Source organism: Lipotes vexillifer, unplaced genomic scaffold (assembly GCF_000442215.2).
Source record: "Lipotes vexillifer unplaced genomic scaffold, Lipotes_vexillifer_v1.1 scaffold778, whole genome shotgun sequence".
Taxonomy (NCBI): Eukaryota; Metazoa; Chordata; class Mammalia; order Artiodactyla; family Lipotidae; genus Lipotes; species Lipotes vexillifer.
In genome coordinates, this window is record NW_006774127.1 from 2,072,007 (window position 1) to 2,086,143 (window position 14,137).

Genomic DNA, 14,137 nt, shown 5'->3' on the forward strand with positions numbered 1-14,137 from the left:
GCGTGTCCGGAGCCTGTGCTCCGCAACGGGAGAGGCCACAGCAGTGAGAGGCCCGTGTACCGCAAAAAAAAAAAAAAAAAAAAAAATAGTGGAGAGTGGGCTAGATGGGGTGAACAAGCAAGTATAGCAGAATGTTCATTGTGGGTAAGTGCATGGATGTTCACTGAATAATCCTTTTAACTTTTCTGTATATCTGAAAATTTCATAGTAAAATATTGAAGGTGGGGAGGATCAAACCTCATGGACTTAGTCGGACAACTGTAGACTCAGATCAAGGTCTCCATGTGATCTTGAAACTATTGAACTTCAGAGCCTCAGTTTCTTCATCTATAAAACAGGGCTGATACCTACCTCTTAGGACCTGGGTAGCATCATCAAGTGCCTGGTATATAGATGCTTACCTGCAGCTCTGCATGTCAAGGGGGCTTACCAAGGAGCTAAGATGTTGGGAATCCAGGTACCAACCAGCATGCCTTGAAGAGAAATAGGACTCAGAAGTGAAAAGTCCAGACTGCTCTCTCTACTGGGATGAGCACGAGGGCTGGGCCAGGGAGGCTGTGCTGTGTGTGAATCTCTCATTCAGCTTCTCTGGTCTCCAAGTTTTCTGTCTAGCTCTGTGTCCTATATCTATGTATCTTGACTGACATATCAAGTTGGCTACGCCTTGGGAATCTGAAAGGCAGCCGAGGATAAGGAGAGCACAAGGGCATAGCCACCCAGTTGAACACTGTCCAAAGCCAAATCCCTCTTACTTACACCCTTTCCAACAAGCTTGGCTGTCTGGCTTCCAAGACAACCGCAGATTAAAGGAAACCAATTAGAACAAAGAAATCAAACCCTCTATGGGGACAGCAGCAGGAAGGGCCAGGAGATGAGAAGGTAGAAGCCAAAGGTACCAAATTCTCTATGGGGAAGGGCCGCTTAGTGATGGGAGCAACACAACAACTGGCTCCATAGGCCCCCAGTGTGTCCCCGCATTTCCGGATAACACCACAATGACCCTACTTTCTTTTCTTTTTTTTTTTTTTTTGGCTGTGCCGCATGGCTTGCGGGATCTTAGTTCCCTGAGCAGGGATTGAACCCCGGTCCCCAGCAGTGAAAGCACCAAGTCCTAACCACTGGACCACCAGGGAATTCCCATTGACCCTAGTTTCAAGCAAGGCTCAAATAGCTCCTTTAAGGAACCAGAAGTATCTAATACACACTGACTTCCTTATAATTAATATTTTAAAGTCTTCAACCTAAAACTCATCTATCCATAAAGATTAAGTCATTTCCCCAGGATTCTCAATACTGTAAGGTCTGAGTTTTGCCTGATAAAAGAAGAAAAGGGGGGTTTGCTTTTAGATTTTCCATCTTCCTCAAGTCTGGTGTCCAAGTAAAACTCTTGGGATTGGATCAAGGTTTGAATGACCTGTAGGCTGATTCCCAACAGTGGAAATGGTCAAGGACATCTGGAGCCAGGATGCTCCCTTCAGTCCCCTGCCCCACCTGGGTGCCCACAGCTAGAAGGCACAGGCCTGCTTCTCTGGAAGTAATCAGCACCAATGAAGATGTGCTCAGATTCAGGGCAATGGGATGCTTTGCTCAGAGGTCTCTACACCTGAGAATCCTGGCTGGCCAATGGGTGGGTGTAAACGGTCTTCCTTCACTTTGGGAGGAAGATTGATGATCTCTCTAGAGGTGGTTGAGGAGAAAGAAGCAGAGGAGGCTAACAGAGCTGACTATTGACTATAGCTGTGTGATCTGGACTCTTCCAGCCTGTTGCATCTGTAAAAGTGAAATTGGATGCTTTGAAGTGTGCTCTAAAGGCTAAACAGGGTGACAACCTGACTTCCCAGCTCTAAGGGCTCCCATTCTTTTCCTCATTAGATGAGGCGGCAGCAGAGGATAGCAGTCAGCCTGGAGCTCCGGAAAGCCAAGAAGGATGAGCAGTCCTTGAAGAGGAGAAACATCACGGATGTCTCCCCTGACCCTTCTGAGCAACAGACCAAAGGGGTACGTTGGGAACATGGCATTTAGAGCAGTTGGGTGTAAAATACATCCTTAGTAAGTTTCTCTGCGTTGAAAATGTTTGAGTCAGAACTTGCAAGCTCTAACGGAGTTCCTTTAAAGAAAGGGGTAGAGAGATGGTGATTAGAACTAAACTGGTGTTTTCAGAAAGCTAAGTGTCATTAGCTTTGTGGCCGTGAGTCTGGGATCTATGTTCTAACAGAGGGTGGAGAAGATGCTGCATCTCATTGAAAATTCACTTGCTGCCGTTCAGCTGGACACAGGAAATGAGGGGTCATGGAGGTTCTCCCTCACTGGAGGCACATAGTCACTCGACATGTCACATCTTACCTAGGACTTGAATGCTGTCATCTAGCTTCCATTCTCCATCCACCCCAACCTGACTCAAGGCAAAACCTGGGGTACTTCCAGGCCAATATTGTTGTGGTGAATCTTTTGCAGAATGCCCTGACTTAGGAGGGTTAGAACTCTGATGGTGTTGTGTCTTCATGTCTTTTATGATCTGTTATGTTAACTATCCATGTGCATCCTTGCATTCTGCTAGGATTAAGCCTCTTAGAGGGCAGAGATTGGTTCAATCTGGGCAAGTGGATCCCATGATGTTCTACTGTCCACCAAATGGGATGGCTGTGATCATTCTTTGAATTGCCGTAGGACTCTGAACCCTGCTCTACCCAGCTTCATTCGTCTAGAGGAGTCCCTAGGATTCCTGCCACCCAAAGAAGATGAAACTATGAAACAAAACTATGAAAGAGTTTTCTTTTTTATCCTATATTAGCATGTTCCTTTTAAAATTCTAATTCACATACCACAGAATTCACCCTTTTAAAGAATATAATCAGTGGTTTCTAGTTTGTTCACAAGGTGGTGAGACCATCACCGCTTACTAATTTCAGAACATACTCATCACCTCAGTAGAAACCCCACACCCACGAAGCAGTCACTCCTCACTCCTCCTTCCCCAGCCTCTGATGACCATGAATCTACTTTGTCTCTGTGGATTTACCTATTCTGGATATTTCATATCAATGGAATCATATAATACCTAGCTTTTTGTGCCTGGCTTCTTTCCGTCAGCAAAATGTTTGCAAGGTTCATTGATGTTGTAGCATGTATCAGTACTTTCCTTTTTGTGGGTGAATAATATTTCATTGTATACCACATTTTGTTTATTCATTCATTAGTTGATGGACATTTGGATTGTTTCCATTTTTGAGGTGTTATAAGTAATGCCACTATGAACTTTTTTTTTTCCTCAAAAAAATTTATTTTTATTTTTTAGTTTTTTTAATTTTCGGCTGCATCGGGTCTTAGTTGTGGCATGCAGAACCTTCCTTGAGGCATGCGGGATCTTTCGTTGTGACACGCGGGCTCTTTGTTGCGGTGCACAGGCTTCTCTCTAGTTGTGGCCTGTGGGTTTTCTCTCTCTAGTTGTGGCGTGTGGGTTTTCTCTCTCTAGTTGTGGCATGAAGGCTCCAGGGCGCATGGGCTCTGTAGTTTGTGGCACGCAGGCTCTCTTGTTGAGGTGCGCCAGCTTAGTAGTTGTGGCGCATGGGCTTAGTTGCCCCGTGGCATGTTGGATCTTAGTTCCCTGACCAGGGATCGAAGCCTCGTCCGCTGCGTTGGAAGGTGGATTCTTTACCACTGGACCACCAGGTCCCCACTATGAACGTTTTATGCACAGGTTTTTGTCTGGACATATTTTCAGTTCTGTCAGTTATACGTAGCCGTTGAATTGCTGGGTCGTATGATAATTCTAAGTTTAACTCTTTGAGGCAGTGCTTGTGGTGAGCTGAATAATGTCCCCCCACCCCCAATATCTCCCTATCCTAATCCCCAGAACCCGTGAATGTTACCTTATATGACAAAAGGGATTTTGTAGATATGGTTAGATTAAGGATTTTTCTTTTTCTTTTTTTTTTTTTTTCTTGGCTGCATTGGGTCTTTGTTGCTGTGCACAGGCTTTCTCTAGTTGTGGCGAGCGGGGGCTACTCTTTGTTGTGGTGCGCGGCGCGCATATGGCGGTGGCTTCTCTTGTTGTGGAGCATGGGCTCTAGGAGTGCGGGCTTCTTTTTTCTTGGCTGCATTGGGTCTTTGTTGCTGTGCACAGGCTTTCTCTAGTTGTGGCGAGCGGGGGCTACTCTTTGTTGTGGTGCGCGGTCTTCATATGGCGGTGGCTTCTCTTGTTGTGGAGCATGGGCTCTAGGAGTGCGGGCTTCAGTAGTTGTGGCACACGGGCTCAGTAGTTGCGGCACACGGGCTTAATTGCTCCGCGGCATGTGGGATCTTCCCAGACTAGGGCTCGAACCCGTGTCCCCTGCATTGGCAGGTGGATTCTTAACCACTGCACCACCAGGGAAGTCCCCAGATTAAGGATCTTGAGATGTGGAAATTATCCTGGATTATCTGGATGGGCCCAATGTAATCCTATCTGTCCTTATAATAATAAGAAGGATGAAGGACAAGGCAGAGCAAAAGCAGAGATGAGTGTGTAGTGCCTTGAAGATGGGAGGGGTCAAAGGCCAAGCAACACAGGAAGCCCCACTAGAGGCTGAAAAAGACAAGAAAATAGACTCTCCTCTCAGAGCCTCCAGGAGGAAACAGCTCTGCCAACATCTTGACTTTAGTCCAATGAAACTGATCATGAACTTCTGACCCCTAGAACCCTAGGCTGTAACTTTGTTTTAAGCCACTAAATTTCTGGTAATTTTTTACAGTACAAATAGGAAACAGATAGGCTGCCAAACCTGTTTCCAAAGCAGCTGTATCACTGTACATTCTTACGTCCTTACCGACACTTATTATTGTTCATTTTTGGATTAGAGCCATTTTATGGGTGTGAAAGGTTGTATTGTTGTAATTTTGATGTTTTCCTAATGACTAATGATGATGAGCAGTTTTTCATGTGCTTACTGGCTATTTGTATATCTCCTTTTGAGAAATGTCTATTCAAACCCTTTGACAATTTTTAAAATCAAGTAATTTGTCTTTTTTTTTTTTTTTTTTTGCGGTACGCGGGCCTCTCACTGTTGTGGCCTCTCCCATTGCGGAGCACAGGCTCTGGATACGCAGGCTCAGCGGCCATGGCTCACGGGCCCAGCCACTCCACGGCATGTGGGATCCTCCCAGACCGGGGCATGAACCCATGTCCCCTGCATCGGCAGGCGGACTCTCAACCACTGCGCCACCAGGGAAGCCCAATTTGTCTTTTTATTGAGTTGAAAGAGCTCTTTATATATTCTGAACATTAGACCCTTAGCGGTTATGTGATTTGCAAATCTTTTCTCCTATTCTGTGGGCTGTCGTTTTACTTTTTTGATAGACTCTTTGAAACACAAATGTTTTAAATTTTGAAACAGTCCAATTTAACTATATTTTGTCTTTGGTTTGCTTGTGCTTTAGGTATCATATCTAAAAATCCATTGTCTAATCCAAAGTCACCAAGATTTATGCCTATGTTTCCTTCTAAGAGTTTTATAGTTTTAGCTCTTATGTTTAGGTCTTTCATCCATTTTGAGTTAATCTTTGTAAGTGATATGAGTAGGGGTCCAACTTCATTGTTTTACATATAGATGTCCTGTTGTCCCAGCACCATAAAGGCTATTCTTTCTCCATTGAATGGTCTTAACAATCTTGTCAAACATCAGTTGACCATTAATGTGAGAGTTTATTTGTGGACTATGAAATTTCTACCATTGATCTATATGTTTATCCTTATGCCAGCACAACAGACTTGATTACTGTAGCTTTGTAGTAGGTTTTGAAATTGGAAAGTGTGGGTCCTCCAATTTTGTTCTTTTTTTCCCCCAAGATTATTTTGGCTCTTTGGGATCCCTTGAATTTCTATATGAATTTTAGAATTGGCTTGTCAATTTTTTCAGTAAAGGAAGCTCAGATTTTGATGGAGATTGCATTGATCAGTTTGTGGAGTATTGCTATCTTAACAACATTAAGTCTTCCAGTTTACGAACATAGGATATTTTTCAATGTACTTAAGTCTTCTCTAATTTTTTTTTTTTGCGTTACGTGGGCCTCTCACTGTCGTGGCCTCTCCCGTTGCGGAGCACAGGCTCTGGACGCGCAGGCTCAGCGGCCATGGCTCACGGGCCCAGCCGCTCCGCGGCATGTAGGATCTTCCCGGACCGGGACACGAACCCGTTTCCCCTGCGTTGGCAGGCGGACTCTCAACCACGGCGCCACCAGGGAAGCCCAGTCTTCTCTAATTTTTAAAAATAGTTTTCAGCATATAAGCGTTGTGCTTCTTTTGTTCAATTTACTCCTAAGTATTTTATTCTTTTTGATGCTACTGTAAATACTTATTTTCTTAATTTCAATTTTGTATTGTTCATTGCTCGTGTACAGAAATACAACTGATCTTTGTATGTTATCCTGAAACCTAGCTGAACCTTGTCTATTAGCTCTAAATTTTGGTGTGTGGGTTCCTTAAGATTTTCTATATTCAAGATCATGTCATCTGCACACAGAAAGAGTTTTACTACTTTCTTTCCAATCTAGATGCCTTTAATTTCTTTTTCTTGCTTAATTAACCTGTCTTGAACTTCAATACTGTGTTGAATAAAAGTGGCAAGAGTGGATATCCTATGCTGTTCCTGATCTTAGGGGGGAAGTTTTCATTCATTTACCATTGAGTATGACGCTAGCTGTGAGTTTTTTGTAGATGCTTTTGTTAGACTGAGGAAGTTCCCTTTTATTCCTAGTTTGTGTTGAATGTTTTTCTTTTTTTTTAGTCATGAAAGGGTGCTGGATCTTGTCAAATGCTTTTCCTGCAGTTGTGGAGATGATCGTATTTTTTTCCCCCATATATTCTGTTGATATGGTGTGCTACATTGATTTTCATAGGTTGAACCACCCTTGCATTCCTGGGTTAAATCCCAATTGATTATGATGTATAATCCTGTTCATGTGTTGATGCATTTTGTTTTCTAGAATTTGTTGAGGATTTTAAGATATATTCATGAGGGATACTGGTCTGTACTTCTTGTAATATCTTTGTCCAGTTTGATATTGGTGTAATACTGGACTCATAGAATGAGCTAGAAAGTTCCCTCTTCTATATTTTGTAAGCATTTGTGAGGGATTGCTGTTATTTCTTCTTTAAATGTTTGTAAAGATTCACCGGTGGAGCCTTTTGTATCTGGGCTTCTCTTTGTGGAATTTTTTTTTTTTTTTGCGGTACGCGGGCCTCTCACTGCCGTGGCCTCTCCCGCCGCAGAGCACAGGCTCCGGACGCGTAAGCTCAGCGGCCGCAGCGCACGGGGCCAGCCATGTGGGATTCCCCTGGACCGGGGCACGAACCCACGTCCCCTGCATCAGCAGGCGGACTCTCAACCACTGCGCCACCAGGGAAGCCCTCTTTGTGGAATTTTTTTTTTAATTAATAATTCAATCTCTTGTTATAGGTTTATTCAGATTTTCTATTTTTTAGCCACTTTTGGCTTGTGCTTCTAGGAATTTGTCCCTTTCATCTACATTATTTAATTTGTTTGTATACTTTTTTTCATAGCTTCTCTAATCTTGTTTATTTCTGTTAATTCAGTAGTAATGTTCCCAATTTTATTCCTGGTTTTAGTAACTTGAGTCTCATCTATTTTTCTCTTGGTCAGTCTAGCTAAAGATTTGTCATTTATGTTGCTCTTTTGAGCCAACTTTTGGTTTCATTGATTATTTTTTTCCTTTCTATTTTTTTCATTCTGTTTCATTTATTTCCACTCTAGTATTTAATATTCCTTTCTTCTGATGTTTTTTGGGTTTAATTTTCTTTCATTTCTAATATTTTAAAGAAGGAAGTTAGGTCATGGATTTGAGAGCTTTCTACTTTTTCAATACTTGCATTTATCGCTACATATTTCCCTCTGTGCTCTGCTTTATTTACATCTCATTGGTTTTGGTATATTGTATGTTTTTTTCCCATTCATCTCAAAGTATTTTCTAAGTTCCCTGGAATCTTCTTCTTTTTATCCATTGGTTACTTAGTTTGGAGTAATACCATTTTAATTTCAATAGTATATAAAACAATACTCCTATATAACTTTATTCCCTCCCTGCTTTTGCTCTCATTATCATCCAAGTTACCTCTTTACACATCATGTGCCCATTAATATAGGTTTACAATTATTGCTTTATGCAGTTGTCTTTTAAGTCAGAAGAAAGACTTACAATAAAAAATAAAATACATCTATACTGTCTCATTTATTTATTTTTATTTTATTTTATTTTTTTTGGATCCAAGCTGTGTGTTGGGTCAGTTCTGTTCTATGCTTTTCCTCATTTTTCTTCTTTTTTGAATTTTATTTAATTTATTTTTTTATACAACAGGATCTTATTAGTCATCCATTTTATCCACATCAGTGTATACATGTCAATCCCCCAATTCATCACACCCCCCCCCACCCCCTGCCGCTTTCCCCTCTTGGTGTCCATACATTTGCTCTCTACATCTGGGTCTCAATTTCTGCCCTGCAAACTGGTTCATCTGTACCATTTTTCTAGGTTCCACATATATGCATTAGTATACGATATTTGTTTTTCTCTTTCTGACTTACTTCACGCTGTATGACACTCTCTAGGTCCATCCACGTCTCAACAAATGACCCAATTTCGTTCCTTTTTATGGCTGAGTAATATTCCATTGTATATATGTACCACATCTTCTTTATCCATTCGTCTGTAGATGGGCATTTAGGTTGCTTCCATGACCTGGCTATTGTAAGTAGTGCTGCAATGAATATTGGGGTGTATGTGTCTTTTTGAATTATGGTTTTCTCTATGGCCAGTAATGGGATTGCTGGGTCATCTGGTAATTCTATTTTTAGTTTTTTAAGGAACCTCCATACTGTTCTCCATAGTGGCTGTATCAATTTATATTCCCACCAACAGTGTAAGAGGGTTCCCTTTTCTCCACACCCTCTCCAGCATTTGTTGTTTGTAGATTTTCTGATGATGGCCATTCTGACTGGTGTGAGGTGATACCTCATTGTGGTTTTGATTTGCATTTCTCTAATGATTAGTGATGTTGAGCCTTCTTTCATGTGCTTGTTGGCAATCTGTATATCTTCTTTGGAGAAATGTCTATTAGGTCTTCTGCGCATTTTTGGATTGGGTTGTTTGTTTTTTGATATTGAGCTACATGAGCTGCTGGTAAATTTTGGAGATTAATCCTTTGTCAGTTGCTTCACTTGCAAATATTTTCTCCAATTCTGAGGGTTGTCTTTTTGTCTTGTTTATGGTTTCCTTTGCTATGCAAAAGATTTTAAGTTTCATTAGGTCCCATTTGTTTATTTTTGTTTTTACTTCCATTTCTCTAGGAGGTGGGTCAAAAACGATCTTGCTGTGATTAATGTCATAGAGTGTTCTGCCTATGTTTTCCTCTAATAGTTTTATAGTGTCTGGCCTTACATTTAGGTCTTTAATCCATTTTGAGTTTATTTTTGTGTATGGTGTTCGGGAGTGTCCTAATTTCATTCTTTTACATGTAGATGTCCAGTTTTCCCAGCACCACTTACTGAAGAGACTGTCTTTTCTCCACTGTATATAATTTCCTCCTTTGTCATAGATTAGTTGACCATAGGTGCATGGGTTTATCTCTGGGTCCTCTATCTTGTTCCATTGATCTATATTTCTGTTTCTGTGCCAGTACCATATTGTCTTGATTACTGTAGCTTTGTAGTATAGTCTGAAGTCAGGGAGTCTGATTCTTCCAGCTCTGCTTTTTTCCCTCAAGACTGCTTTGGCTATTCAGGGTCTTTTGTGTCTCCACACAAATTTTTTTTTTTTTTTTTGGCGGTACGTGGGCCTCTCACTGCTGTGGCCTCTCCCGTTGTGGAGCACAGGCTCTGGACACACAGGCTCAGCGGCCATGGCTCACGGGCCCAGCTGCTCCGCGGCATGTGGGATACTCCTGGACCAGGGCACGAACCCGTGTCCCCTGCATAGAGAGGCGGACTCTCAACCACTGTGCCACCAGGGAAGCCCACTCCATACAAATTTTAAGATTTTTTGTTCTAGTTCTATAAAAAATGCCATTTGTAATTTGATAGGGAGTGCATTGAATCTGTAGATTGCTTTGGGTAGTATAGTCATTTTCACAATATTGATTCTTCCAATCCAAGAACATGGTATATCTCTCCATCTGTTGGTATCATCTTTAATTTCTTTCATCAGTGTCTTATAGTTTTCTGAGTACAGGTCTTTTGTCTCCCTAGGTAGGTTTATTCCTGGGTATTTTATTCTTTTTGTTGCAATGATTAATGGGAGTGTTTCCTTAATTTCTCTTTCAGATTTTTCATCATTAGTATACAGGAATGCAAGAGATTTCTGTGCATTAATTTTGTGTCCTGCAACTTTACCAAATTCATTGATTAGCTCTAGTAGTTTTCTGGTGACATCTTTAGGATTCTCTATGTATAGTATCATGTCACCTGCAAACAGTGACAGTTTTACTTCTTTTCCAATTTGTATTTCTTTTTCTTCTCTGATTGCCGTGGCTAGGACTTCCAAAACTATGTTGAATAATAGTCGTGAGAGTGAACATACTTGTCTTGTTCCTGATCTTAGAGGAAATGCTTTCAGTTTTTCACCATTGAAAATGATGTTAGCTGTGGGTTTGTCGTATATGGCCTTTATTATGTTGAGGTAGGTTCCCTCTATGCCAACTTTCTGGAGAGTTTTTATCGTAAATGGGTGTTGAATTTTGTCAAAAGCTTTTTCTGCATCTATTGAGATGATCATATGGTTTTTATCCTTCAATTTGTTAGTATGGTGTATCACATTGATTGATTTGCACATATTGAAGAATCCTTGCATCCCTGGATAAATCCCACTTGATCATGGTGTATGATCCTTTTAATGTGTTGTCGGATTCTGTCTGCTAGTATTTTGTTGAGGATTTTTGCATCTATATTCATCAGTGATATTGGTCTGTAATTTTCTTTTTTTGTAGTATCTTTGTCTGGTTTTGGTATCGGGAGATGGTGGCCTCATAGAATGAGTTTGGGAGTGTTCCTTAGTCTGTAATTTTTTGGAAGAGTTTGAGAAGGATGGGTGTTAGCTCTTCTCTAATTGTTTGATAGAATTCACCTGTGAAGCCATCTGGTCCTGGACTTTTGTTTGTTGGAAGATTTTTAATCACAGTTTCAATTTCATTACTTGTGATTGGTCTGTTCATATTTTCTATTTCTTCCTGGTTCAGTCTTGGAAGGTTATACCTTTCTAAGAATTTGTCCCTTTTTCCAGGTTGTCCATTTTATTGGCATAGAATTGCTTGTAGTACTCTCTTAGGATGCTTTGTATTTCTGCGGTGTCTGTTGTAACTTCTCCTTTTTCATTTCTAATTTTATTGATTTGAGTCCTCTCCCTCTTTTTCTTGATGAGTCTGGCTAATGGTTTATCAATTTTATCTTCTCAAAGAACAAGCTTTTAGTTTTATTGGTCTTTGCTATTGTTTCTTTCATCTCTTTTTCATTTATTTCTGATCTGATATTTATGATTTCTTTCCTTCTGCTAACTTTGAGTTTTGTTTGTTCTTCTTTCTCTAGTTCCTTCAGGTGTAAGGTTAGATTGTTTATTTGAGATTTTTCTTGTTTCTTGAGGTAGACTTGTATAGCTATAAACTTCCCTCTTAGAGCTGCTTTTGCTGCATCCCATAGGTTTTGGATCATCATGTTTTCATTGTCATTTGTCTCTAGGTATTTTTTGATTTCCTCTTTGATTTCTTCAGTGATCTCTTGGTTATTTTGTAACGTATTGTTTAACCTCCATGTGTTTGTGTTTTTTGCGTTTTTTTCCTTGTAATTCATTTCTAATCTCATAGCGTTGTGGTCAGAAAAGATGCTTGATATGATTTCAATTTTCTTAAATTTACTGAGGCTTGATTTGTGACCTAAGATGTGATCTATCCTGGAGAATGTTCCATGCGCACTTGAGAAGAAAGTGTAATCTGCTTTTTTTGGATGGAATGTCCTATAATTATCAATTAAATCTATCTGATCTATTGTGTCATTTCAAGCTTGTGTTTCCTTATTAATTTTCTGTTTGGATGATCTGTCCATTGGTGTAAGTGAGGTGTTAAAGTCCCCCACTATTATTGTGTTACTGTTGATTTCCTCTTTTATAGCTGTTAGCAGTTGCCTTATGTATTGAGGTGCTCCTATGTTGGGTGCATATATATTTATAATTGTTATATCTTCTTCTTGGATTGATCCCTTGATCATTATGTAGTGTCCTTCCTTGTCTCTTGTAACATTCTTTATTTTAAAGTCTATTTTATCTGATACGAGTATTGCTACTCCAGCTTTCTTTTGATTTCCATTTGCATGGAATATCTTTTTCCATCCCCTCACTTTCAGTCTGTATGTGTCCCTAGGTCTGAAGTGGGTCTCTTGTAGTCAGCATACATATGGGTCTTGTTTTTGTAACCATTCAGCAAGCCTATGTCTTTTGGTTGGAGCATTTAATCCATTTACGTTTAAGGTAGTTATCGATATGTATGTTCCTATTACAGTTTTCTTAATTGTTTGGGGGATTTTTTTGTAGGTTCTTTTCTTCTCTTGTTTTTCCTACTTAGAGAAGTTCCTTTAGCATTTGTTGTAGAGCTGGTTTGGTGGTGCTGAATTCTCTTAGCTTTTGCTTGTCTGTAAAGCTTTTGATGTCTCCATCGAATCTGAATGTGATCCTTGCTGGGTAGAGTAATCTTGGTTGTAGGTTCTTCCCTTTCATCACTTTAAGTATATCATTCCACTCCCTTCTGGCTTGTAGAGTTTCTGCTGAGAAATCAGCTGTTAACCTTATGGGAGTGCCCTTGTATGTTATTTGTTGTTTTTCCCTTGCTGCTTTCAATAATTTTTCATTGTCTTTAATTTTTGCCAGTTTGATTACTGTGTGTCTCGGCGTGTTTCTCCTTGGGTTTATCCTGTATGGGTCTCTCTGAGCTTTCCTGGACTTAGGTGGCTATTTCCTTTCCTATGTTAGGGAAGTTTTCAACTATAATCTCTTCAGATATTTTCTTGGGTCCTTTCTCTCTCTCTTCTCCTTCTGGGACTCCTATAATGCGAATGTTGTTGCGTTTAGTGTTGTCCCAGAGGTCTCTGAGGCTGTCTTCCTTTCTTTTCATTCTTTTTTCTTTATTCTGTTCCACAGCAGTGAATTCCACCATTCTGTCTTCCAGGTCACTTATCCATTCTTCTGCCTCAGTTATTCTGCTATTGATTCCTTCTAGTGTAGTTTTCATTTCAGTGATTGTATTGTTCATCTCTGTTTGTTTTTCTTTAATTCTTCTAGGTCTTTTTTATACATTTCTTGCATCATCTTGATCTTTGCCTCCATTCTTTTTCCGAGGCCCTGGATCACCTTCACTATCATTATTCTGAATTCTTTTTCTGGAAGATTGCCTATCTCCACTTCATTTAGTTGTTTTTCTGGGGTTTTAGCACAGGCTCCGGACACCCAGGCTCAGCAGCCATGGCTCATGGACCCAGCCGCTCCACAGCATGTGGGATCTTCCCAGACTGGGGCACGAACCCGTGTCCCCTGCATCGGCAGGCGAACTCTCAACCACTGCGCCACCAGGGAAGCCCTCTTCTAGGTCTTTTTTAAATATTTCATGCATCTTCTTGATCTTTGCCTCCATTCTTTTTCCAAGGTCTTGGATCATCTTCACTATCATTATTCTGAATTCTTTTTCTGGAAGGTTGCCTATCTCCACTTCATTTAGTTGTTTTTCTGGGGTTTTATCTTGTTCCTTCATCTGGTACATAGCCCTCTGCCTTTTCATCTTGTCTGTCTTTCTGTGAATGTGGTTTTTATTCCACAGACTGCAGGATTGTAGTTCTTCTTGCTTCTGCTGTCTGCCTGCTGGTGGATGAGGCTATCTACTATACTGTCTTTTTTTTTTTTTGCAGTACGTGGTCCTCTCACTATTGTGCCCTCTTCCATTGCAGAGCACAGGCTCTGGATGCTCAGGCTCAGCAGCCATGGCTCATGGGCCCAGCCACTCCGCGGCATGTGGGATCTTCCCAGACCGGGGCACGAACTCATGTCCCCTGCATCGGCAGGCGGACTCTCAACCACTGCGCCACCAGGGAAGCCCTATACTGTCTTTTATATTTAC

The 14,137-nt window shown here is 40.8% G+C and overlaps 1 protein-coding gene across 1 annotated transcript in view; it reads left to right on the forward strand.

Moving 5' to 3' along the window:
* The window catches only part of KPNA7 (karyopherin subunit alpha 7), a 40,419-nt gene that overhangs the window by 6,349 nt on the left and 19,933 nt on the right, over window positions 1–14,137 (forward strand). Inside the window, exon 3 of the mRNA XM_007448861.1 lies at window positions 1,873–1,998. Coding sequence (XP_007448923.1) covers window positions 1,873–1,998 — 126 coding nt within the window. The remainder of the gene's footprint in view (window positions 1–1,872; window positions 1,999–14,137) is intronic.